Here is a 20,204-nt window from a genome sequence, read left to right as displayed (position 1 = left end):
CCATCACTGGTGTCGGTGGGAGGAATAGTGCCCCAATGTCAGTCAGTGGCAGGAACTATGCCCCACAGTTACTGACAATGGAGAGAATAATGCCCCAAGGGCCGGGTAAAATCAAGCAAAGGACCACATCCGGCCCCCAGGCCACAGTTTGGAGACCACTGGGATAGACTCTCTCAAAAACTAGTTCTGGCCAAGTAATAACACAAGGGTTAGTTGATCCAGGGAATATCACTGGGCGATCAGGAAGGAAGTTTTTCAACCATTGGAACAAATAGTCTTGTGCTTTATTAGGTTTTTTTGCCTTCCTCTTAAACAACTTTGGATGTAGGTTTCTGTATATAGAGGTTTTCAATTCTTTTTTTTTTTTCCTATTGGTTGAAATACATGGACTATGGACAAATTATGTAACTATGCTTTAAAAATATTGTTCACTATGCTTCAGCTTTAAGTTACAGCTAGTCGATAAAAGACACAATGCTTACCCATTATTTACATTTAACATAGATAAGTACTCACCATAGCTTTACTTCCAGTTATCTGCATGCAGGAGTTCAGCGGAGAGGGATTAGAAGGTGGAAAAAACAAATACAGCACAATTAGTAGTAGATTCAAGCAGAGCCACTCTATGGTTAATAGCTAATCACAATGGTTACTTGACTAGATTACCCACACAGACAGCTCAACCCACAAGACAAACACGTTTATCCAAACACATGCTTTTCTTCACCAACATTGAATATGGAATTAAGATGGTTTCATGCACTAGTGAATCGATACATATCAAGAGGAAGCAACTGCAATGTGTATAATGCAATCAGCTTTTGTATATCGATATTGTAGCCATTTCATGGCACAACTAACAAACAGAAGTCACACAATGGCAGACGTGGACATGGCACAGACAATGGAGCGTGACTGAGGGGAATCCAACAGTGGACATACACTAGATGGCCAACAGTTCACGGACACATAACCATCACACTTACCTATATGGACAAAAGCATGTGGACCTCCATCCAAAAGATATAGTCCAACTGTTTTCAGTGAAGGGTACTGTTAATACTACAGCAGAATTTTTAGACAATGGTGCCAACCTTGTGGTTATAGTTTGGTGAGTCTGTTTCAGTATGACTGTTGCCCTGTATACAAAGCCAGTTCCATAAAGACATGGTTTGACCAATTTGATATGAAGGAACTCAAGTTACCAGCACAGATCTCTGACCTCAATCCTATTGAAGACTTTTTGAAATAAGTGGAACCAAGAAAAACCCAACTGTGTGTTCAACATGTAGACAAAGCAAAAGCTTGTAAGGTCACGGACGGTAATAAACAAAATCCTCACTACCAAGGACTAAAAGAATGGGCATACCTTGGAACTTGCCAATATTTCTTATCTGATTTATGCCTCGGTGCGGAATTGCAGTGCTATCCCCTTAGATGGAATATGGACTTTTAACCTAAGAAGACTGTTTTCATGTGCTTTAGGGGCAATATCATATAGTATGTATGTTGGGGGCAGTGGTGAAACTATCAAAATCTTAGTGTTCTGCTACTATGGGAGGGCTCCAAGACACCAGGAAGAGGCTGCTGCAGAACATGTGAAAGGGTCCCACTGTGGGACAATAAGGCCAGGTTCACACTGTTGCGACCGCAAAGTCGTGCAACTTGCTTGCAGTTTCCTTGCGACTTACATGAGATTTCCTTGCAACGTCCTTTCAATTTGCGTGCAAATTTTGTGATTTAAAGGGCCTATATAGGATTTGAAGAGTAAAGGGCCTCAGGATCAGTAGGAAGGGCTCTGGGCCCGGAGAAAAGGGGCTTTGGGCTTGAAACGAAAGGTCCTGGGACCAGAGGAAACAGCCCCGAGACTGATGGAAAGAGCCCCAGTGGTCAGGGGGGCACTGCATGATTTCTTGCACGGAGGCTCTGAAGGTTCTAGTTATGCTTCTGGTTGGGTGTGATATACCAGCATGGCCTCAGAGCAGTAGGGAATTTTAGATTTTTTTTTTTGTTTTTCTTTATTAAATGATTTTGACTTTATCATTGCATATTAAAAAGTTCTGGGCTCATTTCCTTTGAGAAACTAGTGGTGATATCCACATATTTAAGGTTCAGTCATGTTCTTATATTGTAGGTCTTGGGGTGAGAATTTTGGAGCACAGATACAGTCCGAAATCAAGCCTTCCTAAAAGAGTGGAGTGGAGGCTGCTATAGCCACAAAGACGGGCCAGCTCCACATTAATACCCATGGTTTAAGGATGGGATGTTTAAAAAGCTCATATAGGTGTGATGATCAGATGTCCAACAACCTTAGCCATAAAGTGTAACACATAGTTGAGAAAGTGGATCTTTTGAAGTATTTACTGAAACTAAACCTGCTGACCTTCCTTTCTAAAAGGATTCTCCAGATTTAAAGCTCTGAGTCACTGACCTTGATCACACAGGCAATGACATTCGATTTTCTATGTGTTTTCTTTACATTTTTTTGCGAGCTGATACTTGTATTTGGTTAGTGACTCAGCAAATACCATACAGTAGATGGTGGATCTGCATAACAGTCAGGCAACTTGCATTTTTAGAAGGTGGTCACCAATGTCAGCACCCACACATCTGTTGTCAGAGATTTACTTTAAAAACAGCTTAAACTGCAATACCTCAAATGAAAATTCTTGACTGTTTTCTAGCTTTGAAGTGGAGCCTTTTGCTTTTTATTAGCTGTCATGCCGAGCCAAACCCAGAAAACTAACAATGGTAACCCCTTCTCATCCATCCCTGACTACAAGTGGGTCTTTATGCCCAGCAGACTTCCAATCATGTGACTGCTGTGTTTGGCTGTCATGGTGGTCACGTGATCTGGAGCCCATTAAAAATAGAGGTTCGCTACAATTTTGCAAAAAAAAAATGAGGTTACTTGCCGTAACCTATCCCAGTGGTCGACAATTTTTGGACCTCAGGGACCACTACACTCACAATTTTGAATCCCGGGGACCGCTAATATGAATTTTACATGCCGTATACACACACAATGCTCAGGTTATCTGCCTCCCTCCCCCTGGATCACACTGCTGCCTTATACACACAATGCTCCGGTTATCTACCTTCCTCCCCATGGATCACACTGCTGCCTTGTAGACACAATGCTCCAGTTATCTACCCTCCTCCCCCTCGATCACACTGCTGCCTTATACACACAATGCTCCGGTTATCTGCCTTCCTCCACCTGGATCACACTGCTGCCTTATACACACAATGCTCCGGTTATCTACCTTCCTCCCCCTGGATCACACTGCTGCCTTATACACACAATGCTCTGGTTATCTACCTTCCTCCCCATGGATCACACTGCTGCCTTGTAGACACAATGCTCCGGTTATCTACCCTCCTCCCCCTCGATCACACTGCTGCCTTGTACAAACAATGCTCTGGTTATCTGCCTTCCTCCACCTGGATCACACTGCTGCCTTATACACACAATGCTCCGGTTATCTACCTTCCTCCCCCTGGACCACACTGCTGCCATGTACACACAATGCTCTGGCTTTCTGCCCCCCCCCCCCCACACACACACACACACACACTCTGCTTCACACTGCTGCCTTACACAGACTTATCATTTTATCTCACCTACTTATCCAGCCATGTGCTCAAGCTTCATGCTCCCTCCTTCAGTCTACAATCAGCGCTGCCATTGGAAGTCCCCTCCTAGTCCACCTCCTGCTCTCTGCACTACTCCCGGTGCCTCCCTCTGAGTTTACAGGAACTCGAACTACGGAGAAGGCATCGGGTATCAATGCGGGCTGACAGTATGGACTGTCAGTGCACATGGAGAACAACACTGGAAACAACATTGGGCAGTATGCATGCACCACAATGCTGATTTGCCACAGAATCCCTGGGGACCACCAAAATTTTTCCGTAGACCATCAGTGGTCCACAGACCACTGGCTAGGGACCGCTGACCTGTTCCATTCTTTACCCCTTCCCTGCCCATGACCACTGTCATTGGCTGTCACAGTGGTGATATGACTGGCAGTCCATCTTGCCAGCTCCCGATCATGACTAGGCACTGAAAGCTTTCCTTGACAGCTCAGTAGAGGAACTTCACCTGTCCATGAACATATATGTGTGGCATTTGGGCATTAAAGCCTAATCCATTTGCTGTCACACATATGCATTACCTAGGTGGCAAGATGTTAGGAAACCTTGCTAGATTTAGGTCCAGAAGTATGAATATGGTAAATAGATAACATGTCTATCAGTCATAAATTCTTCAGAAAATATTATCCTTCTGTTATGGCTTGCCCTACTCCAACTTAAGTCCAGAATGGGTATTGGAGAGGCTCTTGGAATAATCTGCAGTGCAATCATGTGGAAGGTTGAACCCATTTCTAAGGCTCAATGGCCCTGGTGAGGCTACTCTTCTCAGATAGGGTTCCCATAACTGGGTTACCCAGAATCAGAATCCAGAAAGAGAAAGATAATAACGTTTGTTGAAAAAAACAGACAACATATTTCGGTGGTCTGAATACTCCTTCATCGGGGGTTAGATGTTGTATATATTCTTGTAAGGATGCAAATATCACAGCAAACTGAATTTGTGTAAATGTTGCAATATCTGAAATGTATTTTGCTGCCGGACCCAGTTCAGAGATTTTATCCCTCGTGCAAATTTGACAAGCCTTTAAAGTCTGTAGTTGGGGTTCATTATGTTATCATTCTCTTTCTGGCTTCTACCCATTTAAGGCTGATTTCAAAAGAAAAGTTTGTGTGCTTTGCCTTGCCACCCAAAAAACAGTGCCAAATCATTTAACATCAGGTCCCTTATTTTCCAGGGGTAGTAGGCTCTTGTTAAGATTGTGATCCCTGACCAAAATGCTGTAGAAATCCTGTTAAGTCTTACTGCTCTCTAGGTGTCAGGATTGCTGGTTGCTGGGCCACCTGGGTTGCTGGTAGGCAGCCTGTCAGCCTTTTTAGGACAGTCTTGCCTTGTCACCTGTTTCTAGTGAACCTTGAACTCTTTGCTCCTTCCATGAACTTCCTATTTAAGCCATGTCTCTGCACTTCCCGTTTGCCAGTTTATTGTGCTCTTTCCAGCTCATATTTTGTTCCATTGCGTAACCTGCAGCTGTCCTTATCCCCTCTACCACTCATTACCAACTTATGGCTTTTTTCTCGACTATGCTTCTGCTTGATCTCTACCTGCTAAATCCGCTACTGGACCTTGGCTTGCTCACCTCCTGGTGGGGTGATCCTGAGGACTGCAACCTGGTACTAATACACAGAAAAATCTAATTTCCACCATCAGGAGCTCCAGTGAATAACGGTTAGTGCATAGACCCCACATCTCAGGTGAGCCTGCGTCCTCTGCCAGGGTGACCTTCTTGTGCACTTATCCAGCTGGTCGGTGGGAGCCTCTCTACTTCTTTAACTACTGATCTTTGACCATGACACCAGGGCTCCAGTAGAGAGATTGGTTCTCGCATAATGTCCTGGTGAAAACCATTTCAGAGTAGGAAAAATCTCCCCCATAGATTTGCTCCTTTGGTAATCTTGAATATTCTGAACCAACAATTCAATTTTTGGGTGGAATTTTCCTGGTAGACTGTTGCCTTGCCATTAAACTAGAAAGGGGTTCAGAAGGTGAGCATACATTTTAATAATGATGTAGTACACAGCTTTAATAGTGTGCTGCATGGTCTTGATGTAGGTACCATCATTTGGTGTAGTGAAGCCTCAAATAAAAATGTCTACATCATGATGATGTCCTTACTAGGGGTGGGTCATGGAGGAGCTGCTGGGAACTTTGCATGTGCAGAATGATTGGCCAAGAGATCTAAAAATAAAACCTTTTAATCAGTTCACAAGGCTATGAGTAACTTGTGCAGTAATCTGTGGAATAAGGGTCTTCTTATTACCAGTATAATATTATTTTTCTTCACTTCTTGGGAAAGATATTGCCTAAGAAAGGGTGTTGTGTATACTTGAGAAATCTGAGTAATCAAGGACAATTATGCCGCTGTCGTGATTGCTGTTGATATAAGAGGCAGCTGCTTTTTACAGAGGTCTCTCTCAAATTCTAATGCCCTGTACACACGGGCGGACTTTTCGGCAACAAAGGTCCGACAGTCTTTCCAACGGACTTTCGACGGACTTTCAAACGCATGGATTTGCCTACACACGATCACACCAAAGTCCGATGGATTCGTACGTGAAGACGTACGACCGGACTAAAATAAGGAAGTTGATAGCCAGTAGCCAATAGTTGCCCTAGCGTCAGTTTTCGTCCGTCGGACTAGCATACAGACAAGCGGATTTTTCGATAGGAACTGGGTCCGGCGGAGTTCCGACGTAAAGATTTGAAACATGTTCCAAATCTAAAGTCCGTCAGATTTTCGACAGTAAAGGTCCGGTGCAGGTCCGATGAAGCCCACACACGGTCGAATTGTCCGACGGATTCGTTCCGTCGGACAAGTTTGGTCGAAAGGTCCGGCCGTGTGTACACGGCATTACAAGCCTTGAAGGACCAAAAGCATTTTGCTCCACAGAGAGACACTGCTTGTAAGCAGCTCTGGTACTTAAAAACCACTGTGTTTTGGGGACTTTGGATGCAGGGTCTATTTGCTAGAAAGGGACTCTGTTGTGTAATTAGAGCCAGACAGGTTGGATTTATGTGTTATGCTTGGTTGCTATGGGCAAGCTGTTTAAATTATATACAGGGCTGAAAATGCTTAATATTATTCTAAGATTTATATAAAACCAGCAGTTTGCTCAGAGCTTTACAATATAAAGGAGACAGTACAGTTACCATCCAGTTTAAGAGAAGAGGGCTAGGAATTCCCTGCTCGTGAGAGCTCACAATCTGAAAGTGATACAAAAGTTAATAAATGTGTGGGGATGGGTTCATAGAGAAGGTGAAAGTTAAATATTTGAGGCTGGGTCAACACTATTGCGAATTGGATGTCAGGAGATTGTGACCGGCTCTCAATGTGCGTTTTCTGGTCCGTTTCAGGTCCAAGTTCAGCCAAAAATTCGGACCACAATTGAACCTGAAACGGTGAACGGGGACGCACCAGACCCCTGCTGTGAGCCGCTCCACACAGAAGTGTGAACCCAGCCTAAGTAGAGGTATAATAGCCTTCCCTGAAGAAATTATTTCTTTAGGGATGACCGAAAGGTAGGAGTTAGCCATAGAGATTGGGGTATAGAGTTCCAGAGGATGGGAGAGGATCTGGAGAAGTCCTGAAGGCAGGCATGGGACAAGGTATTGGGGGAGCTAGAGAGCATAAGGTCTTGGGAGGAGTGGAGAGGACTGTCTGGGTGATATTTTGAGATGAGGTTAATGATGTAGCACTGAGCAGAGTTGTTGATGACTTTGTATGTTATTGTTAGGATTTTTAATTGTATTCATTGAGTGAGGGGAAGCCAGTGGAGGGATTGACAGAGAAGGGTGGCGGACACCAACCAGTTGGTAAGGTGGATGCGTCTGGCAGCAGCATTAATTATAGACTAAAAGGGTGGTCAGCTATGTAGAAGGAGGTCAATTAGTTTGGAGCTGCAATAGCTGAGACAAGAGATAATGAGGGAGTGAATTAGTAGCCTCGTAGTGTTGTTGGATAGGAAGGGGCGTATTTTAGAAATGTTACAGAGGTGAAAGAGGTAAGGTATAGACAATGATTAGATGTGGGGATGAAAGGAGGGGTCAGAGTCTGGGATTACAGCTAGCACCCTGGCATGAGGAAAGGGACTGATAGTTATATTACTGCTGAACCCCCTCCTAGTTCAGTTGCCAGTAGGATTAAGCCATATTTATGGGGGTTTTTTTTTGCCTCCTCTGTAGCCAGTGGAGAGAAGTTTAATTTCTGTTCTGGGTTCTGCTGGTTGCAGGCTCAGCTGCTTCCATAGTAAGCTCTAGAATTCAGTGGATTGGAAGAGCCAGACCCTGGACTTGCATATCCATACAGCCTCAGCCAATCCCTGGGAGGAAGAATAACCAGTAGGGGGCTGGGGGGGTGTATAAATAGGATGGGGCCCGGAACAGCAGGATCCTTGTCCTATGGGAGAAGACCCAGCCTGAGGGCTGTGGCCCTCTGGGTCACTTAGCTGAAGATTTCAGGAGGCCGTCGAAGTCCCAGCTCAGGGAGTGCTGAGGGACCCATGTTTAAAGCTGCTGGGAGCAGTTTTGGAGGAAGTTCCTAGAGGATCGGGCCAGGAGGCTCACAGTACAAAAGCCAGCTGGTTCTGCAGGAAAGCACTCAAGCACCCAGGGCACAGTGAGTAAAGACCTGAGTGATAGATATCCTAGTGACTGTCCTTGTGAACCCTTGGATAGACTGTTCAAGAGTTGCTCACTTATGTCTGCTCACGCATTGGAGTTTCCCGAGTTACGTATATTCACTTCCCACTAGACTCAAGAGGGGTTCTACTCTGAAGAAACAGGTATAGTCATAGAGTGTTCTCTGTTGCACTTTGCACTAAATTTGGAGTATCCCAAGGCTCACCCTGTACCCTAACCAAGTTAAACCAGCTTTAAACTACAAAAAGACATGCACTTGTTTTTCGAGCTGTGATACTGTGGAACTGTTGTGTGCCTGGCTGCCGTATACCTCATTGGGAATGGAACCTGGGACAAAACTGCCAGCCAGAGGTTCTGCTGTGCCGATGTACAGTTCAGTAAAGGATCAGGAGCTCAGTCGGATCTGACAGCCTTTCTCAACCGGGATGCCTCTGCACCGTGGTTGAGCAAGGTTGGATTAGGGTGTGCCCGGGCACAACCTGGGCACACCCTAATCCAACCTTGCTTAAACAGCATGCAGCGGCATCCCGGTTGAGAAAGGCTGTCAGATCCGACTGAGCTCCTGATCCTTTACTGAACTGTACATCGGCGCAGCAGAACCTCAGTCAGGAAAGTGCAAAGCAATGGAGGAGGGGGGGGGGGTCGGTGGCTTCCTGGATCAAAGCTCTCTGCCTCCCCCTACAGGGCAGTATTTGGAGCAAGTGCAAGGCTGTGTGTATGCGGGCAGCAGCACTCACAGATTTTTTGGTTTTAATAGAAAAACAGTCCTGGGGCTTTGATGAGAGGAAAGCAGGGCACAGAGGGAATCAGAAGGGAAGGTGGGGTTGGCTTTAGCAGAGAGAGTGGGGTGCAAAAGGTATGCCAACAGGGGTTTGAGTTGTGAACATGAGCAGAGTGAGGAGGGTTTGAGCTACAGAGGTGAGCAGAGATAGGGGGGTTTGAGGTATAGGGGTGAGCAGAGAGAGGAGAGTTTTGGGGTAAAGAGGTAAGCAGAGAGAGGGGGCTCAAGGTACAGAGGTGAGAAAAGAAAGGGAGTTTTGGGGTACAGAGATGAGCAGAGAGAGGGGGTTCAGGGTACAGAGGTGAGAAAAGAGAGGGGGTTTTGGGGTACAGAGATGAGCAGAGAGGGGGGGTTCAGGGTACAGAGGTGAACAGACAGGGGAGTTGGAGTACAGAGATGGGAAGAGAGGGAAGTTTGGGGTACAGAGGTGAGCAGACAGGGGAGTTGGAGTACAGGGGTAAGCAGAGAGGGGGGTTTGGGGTACAGAATTGAGCAGACAAAGGGAGTTGGAGTACAGAGATGGGCAAAGAGGGGGGTTTGGGGTACAGAGGTGAGCAGACAAGGGAGTTGGAGTACAGAGATGGGCAAAGAGGGGGGTTTGGGGTACAGAGGTGAGCAGACAAGAGAGTTGGAGTACAGAGATGGGCAGAGAGGGGGATTTGGGGTACAGAGGTGAGCAGACAGGGGAGTTGGAGTACAGAGGTAAGCAGAGAGGGGGGTGTGGGTTACAGAGTTGAACAGAGAGGGGGTTTGGGGTGCACACCCTAATGCAATAGGCTGTGCACACATATGGCTACATTGTTCTTGATGGAAAAGTAGATGGAGGGAGCAAAGGGTGGAGGAAATATTATGGGCTCAGTCTTTTTTGGTTTGACATTCCATTCCATTCCATGTGCGAGGAGATTAAAGAGTGAGGTGAGGAGAAATGAGGTAGATTTGGGTTTCATCAGTATAGAGATAGTATTGGAAGCCATGGGAGGTTATCAACTGACCGAGGGAGGAGATGTAGAAACTAGGAGTCCAAGGATAGAACCTCATGGGACCCCTATGGAAAGGAGAAAAGTTTTAAGCCTCAAATTTGTCAGATTCTGGTTTATAACTTGAAAAATACCATGTGAAGTCTCACCCTATGAGTAAAAACCCAAATAAGGCCTTGAAAGACGGGAAGGCCACTGTCATTACACTTGGTATAAGCTAACGCAATCTTTCTAAGCATAGGATTTCACCCCCTCTTTTACAAATGTGATATGGTGCTGGTTTGTGAAATCACAAACAACTCTCCTGTGAAGCAGGTGTACACGTACATGCAGCATTCAAAACACGCGTGGGAAAGCATTGAGCATTGGAAGGAAAATAAAAAAAAATAGCACGGTGCTAATGCACAAATTCTAATTATATCTGTAGCCATTAATTTGATTAAATAACATTATTATTCATACACTGCTTTATCTTCGTCCTGCCTGGTGTGTCTTCATTTCACAGAATTACTAATAATTTTGCCTGTAGGTGACTAAACAGGAGAAGGGGGAGAAAAAAAAAACACTGCACATTGCAGAAAATGAGATTGGAGTTTCCCAGGTCGCCAGCAAAACAATCATATAAATAAATAATAAGTTCAAGGATTAATTGCAATGCCTTAATAAAACCTTTGGATTCAGCGTCTTCTTGTAAATGGAAGTTGTTTGGGCTCTGGTATAATTTTTCTTATCAACTGGAACATATTTTCTGCCTGTGGTCACCCAGAGCCACTATTCAGCAGTTGTTCTTTTCGACTTTTTGTCCCGGAAACTTCTAGGTATTAGGCTTCTGAAACCAATACAAATGCAAGATACTGCCCCAGGCTATGTTCTGGCACACTTCCACTGACCGCTGGTGTTGACTTAATGGGATCCGTGCTTCCCCCAACAATCCAAATTCAAGTAGAAAAAGCCTCGCATTGTTAAATTTCTATTCCACCGCCATACGCGGCTCCTTTCCCTCTGATGAGTTTCACAAGCCGTTGAGGTGAACACACACCAGAAGAGAAGCGGCAGAGTCTGGCAGAGAGCAATGTGCTTGGACATGAAACGATGGACCCGTCCATGTTCAGTCACGCCTTCTTCACTGATTCATTTTACCCCAGCTGTTGAGGTGAAACATGCTAGAGGAGATGAATCAGAGTATGGTAGAAGGAGATGCAATTGAAGCTGTGAACTAATTCATGTTACAACACACCTTCTCCACTGATGCATTTTACCCCAAATCCGGAGATCAGGAACACTGACACATTGTACAAAGCAAGTTATTAAAATTATAAGAAAGAGCATGGGTAGGGTTCTGCCAGACACTACAGCTTTTCCTATGATGTGTTTCACCCCAACTGTTGAGGTGAACTCCAGAGGACAAGGAGCAGAGTCTGGTGGAGGACAGTGTGCTTGGAATTGAAGCTGTGAAAGCATTTTCTTGTTTACACTACTCCTCATCCATGTTATATAATGTCTTCTCTACTGATGTTTTCTTATCCCAACTGTTGAGGTGAAACATGCAAGAGGAGAAGAAGCAGAGTCTGGCAGAGGGCAATATTCTTGGCTGTAAATTAATTCATGTTAAACCACTTCTCGGCTGACGCATTTCACCCCAACTATTGAGGGAGAAGAAGAAAAGTCTAACAGAGGGAGATGTGCTTGGAATTGAAGCTGTGAACTCATCCATGTTACGCCACTCCTCTTCTGATGGGTTTCACCCCAACTGCTGAGGTGAAACACACCAGAGTAGTTACACTACACCTTCTCATTGATGTTGATGTTACGCAATGCCTTCTCCGCTGACGTTCTTTTTACCCCAACCATTGAGGTGAAACATGCAAGAGGAGAAGAAGCAGAGTCTGGCAGAGGGCAATATTCTTGGAATTAAAGCTGTAAACTCATTCATGTTAAACCACTTCTCCACTGACGCATTTCACCCCAATTATTGAGGTGAAACGTACTAGAGTGGAAGAAGCAGAGTCTGACAGAGGGAGATGTGCGTGGAATTGAAGCTGTGAACTCATCCATGTTACGCCACTCCTCTTCTGATGGGTTTCACCCCAACTGCTGAGGTGAAACACACCAGAGTAGTTACACTACACCTTCTCATTGATGTTACGCAATGCCTTCTCTGCTGACGTACTTTTTACCCCAACCACAGAGGTGAAAACATGCAAGAGGAGAAGAAGCAGAATATAGCAGAGAGCAATATTTTTGGAATTAAATTTAATCTCATCCATATTACACCACTCCCCCACTCATGCATTTCACCTCAACCATCAAAATGAAATGCGCTAGAGAAGAAGGAGCAGAGTCAGGCAGAGGGAGATGTGCTTGGAATGGAACCTGTGAACTCATCCGTTTTACACCACTCCTCTTCTGATGGGTTTCCCCCCAACTGCTGAGGTGAAACACACTAGAGGAGAAGAAGCAGAGTCTGGTGAAGGGCAATATTCTTGGAATTGAAGCTGTAAACTCATCCATGTTACACCATACCCTCTCTAATGATGCGTTTCACCCCAACCGTGAAACACACTAGAGAAGAATCAGAGTCTACCAGAAGATGATGTGCTTGGAATTGAAGCTGTGAACTCATCCATGTTACACCACTCCTCTTCTGATGAGTTTCGCCCCAACTGCTGAGGTGAAACATGCTAGAGGAGAAGAAGCTGAGTCTGGTGAAGGGCAATATTCTTTGAACTGAAGCCGTAAACTCATCCATTTTACACCATGCCCTCTCCAATGATGCGTTTCAACCCAACCGTGAAACACACTAGAAAAGGATCAGAGTCTACCAGAAGATGATGTGCTTGGAATTGAAGCTGTGAACTCATTCATGTTACACTACTCCTTCTCATCCATGTTACTCTATGCCTTTTCTACTGACACATTTCACCCCAAGCATTGAGGTCAAACATGCAAGAGGAGAAGAAGCAGAGTCTGGAAGAGGGCCATGTGCTTGGATTTGAAGCTGGAAACTCATCCATACTACACTACTTAATCTTATCCATATTACACCGTGTCTTTTCCACTGACGCATATCACCCCAAGCATTGGGGTTAAACATGCCAGAGGAGAAGAAGCAGAGTCTGGCAGAGGGAAATGTGCTTGGAATTGAAGCTGCAAACTCATCCTATTACGCTGCTCCTTCTCATCCATGTTACAACTCGCCTTCTCCAATGACACGTTTCACCCTAACTGTTGAGCTAGAAAGTGAAGCTGTGAATGCATTCCCGGATTAAAGTTTTATGCAGAAAAGCAAAAAGACATGACGATTGTGTGGCTTTTTCGAATTGGATTTATTTGGCTGAGTTACTAGACCCAGGGTATCCAAGATTGGCATTTACAGCTCAACTCTAGCCACACAAAAATGCCTCCCTTCAGTGCTAATTGATTTTTTAAGGGTCCTAACACCCAGCAATACTCACCTTAATCCATAGTTTCCCCATCTTCCTCTCCACCCTTTCTGGTTGTAACAGTTGGTTTGCTGGAGCTGCTATCTATGAAGGTCTTCAAGCGGTCTTGATCCTGTGCTTATTCAGGATGGGCTCCTGATGAAGGAAAGCTGGGAGGGAGCATTGTAAACTTTGTTGGGAAGGAAAGAGGGTTTATCAGCAGGCACAGTCACATTGTTCTATATGGGCAAAGTGACAAGACCTCTTTAAGAATACTGTATATCCCCACCATTCTAAGATCGTTCTCTGCAAATATTTTGTGAGTGCTGAACACGCTCAATATTGTAGTCCTGCATTATCTCCTGCGGGTTGGATTGTTGGTTGTTGTCTACTGTGGGTGGGATTGTTCTTATTGAATGTGATAGAAACTCCGGAGATCAGGAACACTGACACATTGCACATGACAAGTTACAAAATTATAACAAAGAGCATGGGTAGGACTGTAACAGCAGGACAGCGTCCCCTATATGTTGTAAACATAAATGCTATAAGCAGACAATTGGACTCTACAAGACGAGAATTGACGGCCCTAGTGAAGGTTTTAAAAAGCCAACTTACCGACTTGGCAGTGGCAGAGATGTACTGGACCACCATCTCATGCTTTCTTGCCAGGTCCTTCTGACGTAAAGGTGCCTTTCGCTCTTCATTCAAATTCATGTCCTCCTGTAAGCAAGAAGAAAAGAGGTGCCTTAGATCTGTGCTGAAAGAAACATGTTGGTCACATTTTTTACTTGTCATTTTTATTTTATATACCCTCCTTGCTCATTCCAGCAAGATATCTGCTATGTTGGCGCAGCACAGTCAAATCTTGATAGATCTGGGTCAGGTATATAGGAAAGATTTTGTAGGGATTTGGTACCTATACAAAGTCTCACTCCATACCTTTTTTCTACTAACCCCCATATGACTAAATAGACAAAGGTATGGAGTGGGACATTCTATAGGTACCAATCAACCATAAAAAATATACATTTTTTATTAACATTGCTTAAAATATGTAGCCATACATGTGACCTAAAACAAATACATTAATGATTACAGCATCCATCAACGAAGATGTCTCCAATGTCGGTCTCAAAAACCTCAACGCGTTTCAACTCATAAAGCGACTTCATCAGGAAGTAAAATGGGCATTCTGAAATATAAATATGCATAAGTCCAAATAATATTGCATAATATAATTTCAATCATAAGGATGGCACTTATAAGAACTTGAAGCTTTTGCATTATTATTATTGGTACTTATGCATATTTATATTTCAGAATGCACTTTTTACCTCTTGATGAAAACTCTTTATGAGTTGAAACGCCTTGAGGTTTTTCAGGCTGACATTGGAGACATCTTCATTGATTGATGCTGTAATCATTGATGTATTTATTTGTTTTAATGTCACATGTATGACTACGAATTTTGAGTTGTGTTAATAAAAAATAAATCCTTTTTTAAAATATTTTTAATGGTTATTTGGTACCTCTAGAAAGTCTCACTCCATACCTTTTGTCTACTTTCTACTAGGGATGGGGTACCTCTTTATAACCTGGATTCGGTCTACTCTAACAATTTATAAATCAAAAGGGAGTTGTTGACTACTTGGTCCAGTGGAAGCAGATGTTGCCACTGGTCTACAGACACTTTGGAATCATTTAATAACAATCTGAGAGGTGTTAGCTGCTGTTGTCAGTGATTGTATATTGTATGTTAATATGCCAAACAATAATTTGAGTGGACGGCCGTCCATATTTGTGTTTCAATAAACATTTATGGCCTTTATGATTTGACGTGTATGGTGTCCAGTTCATTCATTTATTCATTCATTTTTCAATATAAAGATTGGGGTCAGGTTAGTACAAGACTGGTGGGGCCATCATTAGAAGCCACGAGGCTTGATGCAGTCTACCTGACAGGGCTCCCTGCCCACAAGCACTCCCTTCTAGGCCTGGGCCCCCCCTGCTGACCCAATGGGGTCCAACACAGGGTTATTGCCTGTATCTTTCTATCAGAGGAATAGCTCCCCCTAAGGATAAGGGAAGTGGCTCATGGTGAGATAGATGATTACATTATAAATCAATCAGTGGTCTGCTAATTCACTCAAGTGAGAATTTTAACGAATTACCCTTCATCTTATTTTTTTAACCTGCGGCGTATTCGAAGGAGCTCCCCACATGTGGAGTGGGTGGGGCTGCTTCCTGCAATCTGTGCTGTGAAATCAATTTCAGTGCAGCCAAAGTGATGGCCTGAACTCCGCCTTCATAAAGATTTGGCACACACTGGATTATAGTTGAAATAGGGCTGGCAGTAGGAGCTCCTGACCTGGAACAGGATGGGGATTGGGCTCAGGTGCTTTTTTTCAGAAGGTCAGGATGGGTGGCACAAGCAGAGCAGGCAGGAGGCGGGGCAGGGGCACAGTGTCTCTAGAGCTGCAAGCCCTTAAAGAAAACTTGTGCTGTGTTCATGCAGGACATTATCAGCCAACACATTCCTACCCCCATCCTCAGCAGCACAAACATACCTTTACTTTGCTCTCCCACTGCTCTATTCAGTCAAATATAACTGGGTTTCTCAACTACGGTTCCTCCAGAGGTTGCTAGAGGTTCCTTGAGCAATTTTATTGCCTCTCAGGTAGGTACCCACAGACACCATTGATCTTTTTAGGTATCTGTAAGGCGGTCATTCTTCCCAATGACCACAAGTGTAAGGAGCATTCTTCCCACTGACCATCACACTAATGTATCATGAGTTGTAGATATAGTAACTTTAAGCAGGTGTTCCCTGAGACCGGAAAGTTATTTCAAGGGTTCCTCCATGTTGAAAAGGTTGAGAAAGGCTGATCTAGAGCAAAGAAGTTACCTGGTACTTCGGGGTATGGAGGAGCATTTAAATCACTCCTTGTGGAAGTGCTTGTGATTGGCCCAGTGCTGTCACATGGAACGGGACTAAGTCAAACGCAGTATGCAAGCTCTCCTGGAGAAGGAAAACCCTCCTATGACATCTGCATGGGCATGGTACAAGTTGACTTCAAGGTTAGGTTTACACCTGTGTGCTGCGGAACCGATGCATATTGTGCACTGTGGTGCCATGCATTATTTATTAGTACCCCAACGCACCTTGACAACAAACACCTGATGAAGGGGTCCTGCATTGCCCCAAAAAGTAGCACCTTTACGGTTTTGATGCTATCACTTAATAAATATTTGGATGTTATCTTGAAGATTTATGGTGTGCTGGCGATATACACATTACTCTATAATGTTACCGTTCTCCTGCTTACTCCTTGCAATTTCCAGGAATGTGTGGATGGGAATATTATACATGGTTTGTTTCATGCAATAGTGGACCCATTCAAATGAATGGGCTGACCATCACAATGCACATTATTGCCAGTACCACCATTAGGGGTGTGCAGGCTGTACTGGGCCTGGGGCCCGGTTGGTTCGGGGGGGGGGGGGGGACAAACTTTTGGTTGATCCAATTTTCAACCACTGTATATTTTATAAATATGAGCAATGTGGGGAGGCTAGTTTATGCCCCTGTTGAAGACTTTTCAGTTGAAACGCGTAGGGCTAGCATTTTTAAGCTTCCCACATTGCCATTTTATTTCTATAGTGATCACTTTTTATCTTTGTATGGTGTTTTTTTTCAATAAATCCCAATTTTGTTGACCAGCACCATGTGGAGTACCCTTTTTCTTTTTCCCATATTGGAACGCTGATTACCATCCCCGGATCACCCCTCCCTGGATATGGGTACTGTGAGTGACAGTTGCTGAACCTCCGTTTAGGACCACCTTCCATTTTGGTGTCCACTGGTGCTCGTGACCCACAGGATACTTTCTGGCTTGACATCACGGGAGATCCTTCTTATGCCTTTCTGATGCACTGCTTTACGGTATGTGCGTCCTACAGATCCGGTAAGGGTACCTTTTCCTATTGAATAATCTACACGTCCCTTGATGCTTACCTTCTGATTGGAAATTAAGGAGATATTCCTTCACCATTTGATACTGCACATGTGAACTTCTTTATATATATTCTTTGCTGTTTCATATTTCATATATGGACATTTGACCATTAATATATAGATTATTCATATCATTTTTATTTATTTATTTTACATTTCCTGCACTTGCATGTGCGTTTGTTTCACATTTATATGTCAGTTACTGCATATTTGACATCTCCTAGCGCTGCACTTGTTTTCACTTTATTTCTCTTTGACTTGATTTGTTCGTGTGCTAGCTGCTTTTTAGTTCAAATATTTTTGGTTTAGTGCAGCATTTTCACTTTTTCTTTAGCACTACATTTTGCTCACTGACCGCCCTAATACTACTACATACTGCTCACTGACTGCCCTACTACTACATAGTCCTCACTGGCCGCTCTACTACTACATACTGCTCACTGACTGCCCTACTACTACATACTGCTCAATGACTGCTCTACTACTACATAGTGCTCACTGACCGCCCTACTACTACATACTCCTCACTGAACGCCCTACTATTAAATACGCCTCACTGACTCTTCTACTACTACATAGTGCTCACTGACCGCCCTACTACTACATACTCCTCACTGAACGCCCTACTATTAAATACGCCTCACTGACCGTTCTACTACTACATACTGCTCACTGACCGCCCTATCACTACATACTCCTCACTGGCCACCTTACTACTACATACTGCTCACTGATTGCCCTACTACTACATACTGCTTACTGACCACCCTGCCCACTACATGTTGTTCACTGACAACTCTGCACTACATTGGAAGAAAGGTTTAGCTCTGGGTAACACTTTTTGAAACATAAATGGTGCATTTTATATACAACTATATAGACCAAAGGGACAAATGAGGAGTAAAGAGGGACAGAGGGACTTTTTTCCAAATCAGGGACAGTCCCTCGAAATCCGGGACAGTTCCTTGAAATCAGGGACAGTTGGGAGCTATGCCAAGGTGTGAACATAGCCCTAAAGTCTTGCCACCCCTCCAGGGTGTGCATATTACTTTCCCAGTCACTTGGCAGATGTATCAAACTTGATTTTGGCTTCTTGGCTGTGTATTTATTGGTTTGGTTGGAGAGGCCCTTTAAAGCTAATTTTGTCATGCAAAGTGAAATTATGCTAATTTGTGGAAGATGAATTAATTATCTCGCCTGTTCCTTAGTAGCTTCTTGTCACATCTGTTCCTGAGAACATGTCTAAGCTGCGAGCGTGCGGGGCTGAAGTTTGTAACAATCTGCCACAGATGACGCCCGCTTTCTGAAACTTCAACTGAGCTCCTCAGAGTGAGCCAATGCTCAGTGGGACACAGCAAGGTGTGACAGTGGGGGGGGGGGGGGTTGGGTCTATGGTTATATCACACTTACACTGCCACTTTCACCGCTGCTGCTGTGAAAAGAGCAAGGATACCGATTGGATAAAAAGAACTAAAGACACCTCTTATGTATATCAATATACTGAGCAACACTGTACTGACGACACTATGTAGGTGACCATTGCTGACCTCTCCCCCATGACCATGCTGCTCAGTCATTCATAGGCAGCTTTGTATTCTGTGAATGAATACAAGACATCTTTTGATTGGCTGAGGCAGAGTTTGTAACATCATTCTCCTGCCTCCCCACCTTAGCCAATCAGAGCATGCTTTACATTCATTCAGAGAATACAAAGCTGCCTATGAATGGTATTTTCTTCCTGGAGTGGAACAGGATGCTGAGACTTCATACAGTTTATACAGCACACCTAGCGGGCGCACCTGTTGGTGTAGCAAATAGTTTAAGGGCTTGTAAACCTCCAACATGAAATATAAACAAAGCATACCCCTCTATAGTGTGTACGTAAGTGGTGGCCTTAGGTGGCATTAGGGGTGCACTGGCTCCGCCCCCACTCTCCATGCCACCCCCCTATATGCAATGGATAGATTCGTGCATAACATGAACCTATCCACTGGCGCCGTGGCCACCCCCTATTCATGCGTCCGGCCCCTTTCAGGGCACCGGGCACATGAATTACAGTGGTCAGGATTTTTCTAAGCACCTGATTAGAGACAGAGGCTCTAATAGGCTTCAAAACAGGGTGGGCCCGGGTCACAGAGAATGAACTTCGATCCGACCCAGGTATGTTACAACAGCGAATAAACATTCGCTGTTGAAACACTGATCCTCAATCTGGCCAATCAGAAGCGGGTGTGAGACCTGTTTTCTGATTGGCCGAAAAGAGAAGACTCCTGATTGGCTGCTGAGGAGAAGGGAAGAAACAGAAGCCACCGCCGCTGCTGCAATGACCCATGGAGAGCAGGGGAGCGGGAGGCCACCGCCGCCGAGCAGGGGAAGCCGCCGGTGATGGGGTAAGTGCTACCGTCCGACCGAGGGGGGAGGGGGGGGGTTTGCATACTCCCTGCAATGTAACATGGATCACCCAGATGGGATTGTATCATTCTCAACAAAAGTGGAGTTTTGAGATTCCATTTAGCAGGACTTTTGTTCATTTCCTTTTTTTCTATTATTTTATTTTTAATGAATAATAAACGCGTTAAAAATTCACAGTTAGGGGGAAAAAAAAGCAAATGAATCTGTTTAAAAGAGAGGATAATGTTTAGTAATTTGTTTTAATTTCATCTAATATTTTCAATCCATTTACACTGGCGGCTGGCGTTAGTAACATTGCGGA

At 44.3% G+C, this 20,204-nt stretch overlaps 1 protein-coding gene across 4 annotated transcripts in view; it reads right to left on the bottom strand.

The window, feature by feature from the left end:
- DIAPH2 (diaphanous related formin 2) overlaps window positions 1–20,204 on the bottom strand; it is a 1,573,862-nt gene that overhangs the window by 1,407,103 nt on the left and 146,555 nt on the right. For 3 of the 4 annotated variants that reach the window (XM_073598133.1, XM_073598135.1, XM_073598136.1), the window contains 2 exons: window positions 14,092–14,196; window positions 517–537 (listed from right to left, as the gene is read on the bottom strand). In XM_073598133.1, coding sequence (XP_073454234.1) covers window positions 517–537; window positions 14,092–14,196 — 126 coding nt within the window. The remainder of the gene's footprint in view (window positions 1–516; window positions 538–14,091; window positions 14,197–20,204) is intronic. The other variant, XM_073598134.1, reaches the window with a different exon arrangement.

The sequence above is a fragment of the Aquarana catesbeiana genome, linkage group LG09 (assembly GCF_042186555.1).
Source record: "Aquarana catesbeiana isolate 2022-GZ linkage group LG09, ASM4218655v1, whole genome shotgun sequence".
NCBI lineage: Eukaryota > Metazoa > Chordata > Amphibia > Anura > Ranidae > Aquarana > Aquarana catesbeiana.
Note: the sequence above shows the minus strand (reverse complement) of the source record. Positions and strands in the feature narration are given on the sequence as shown.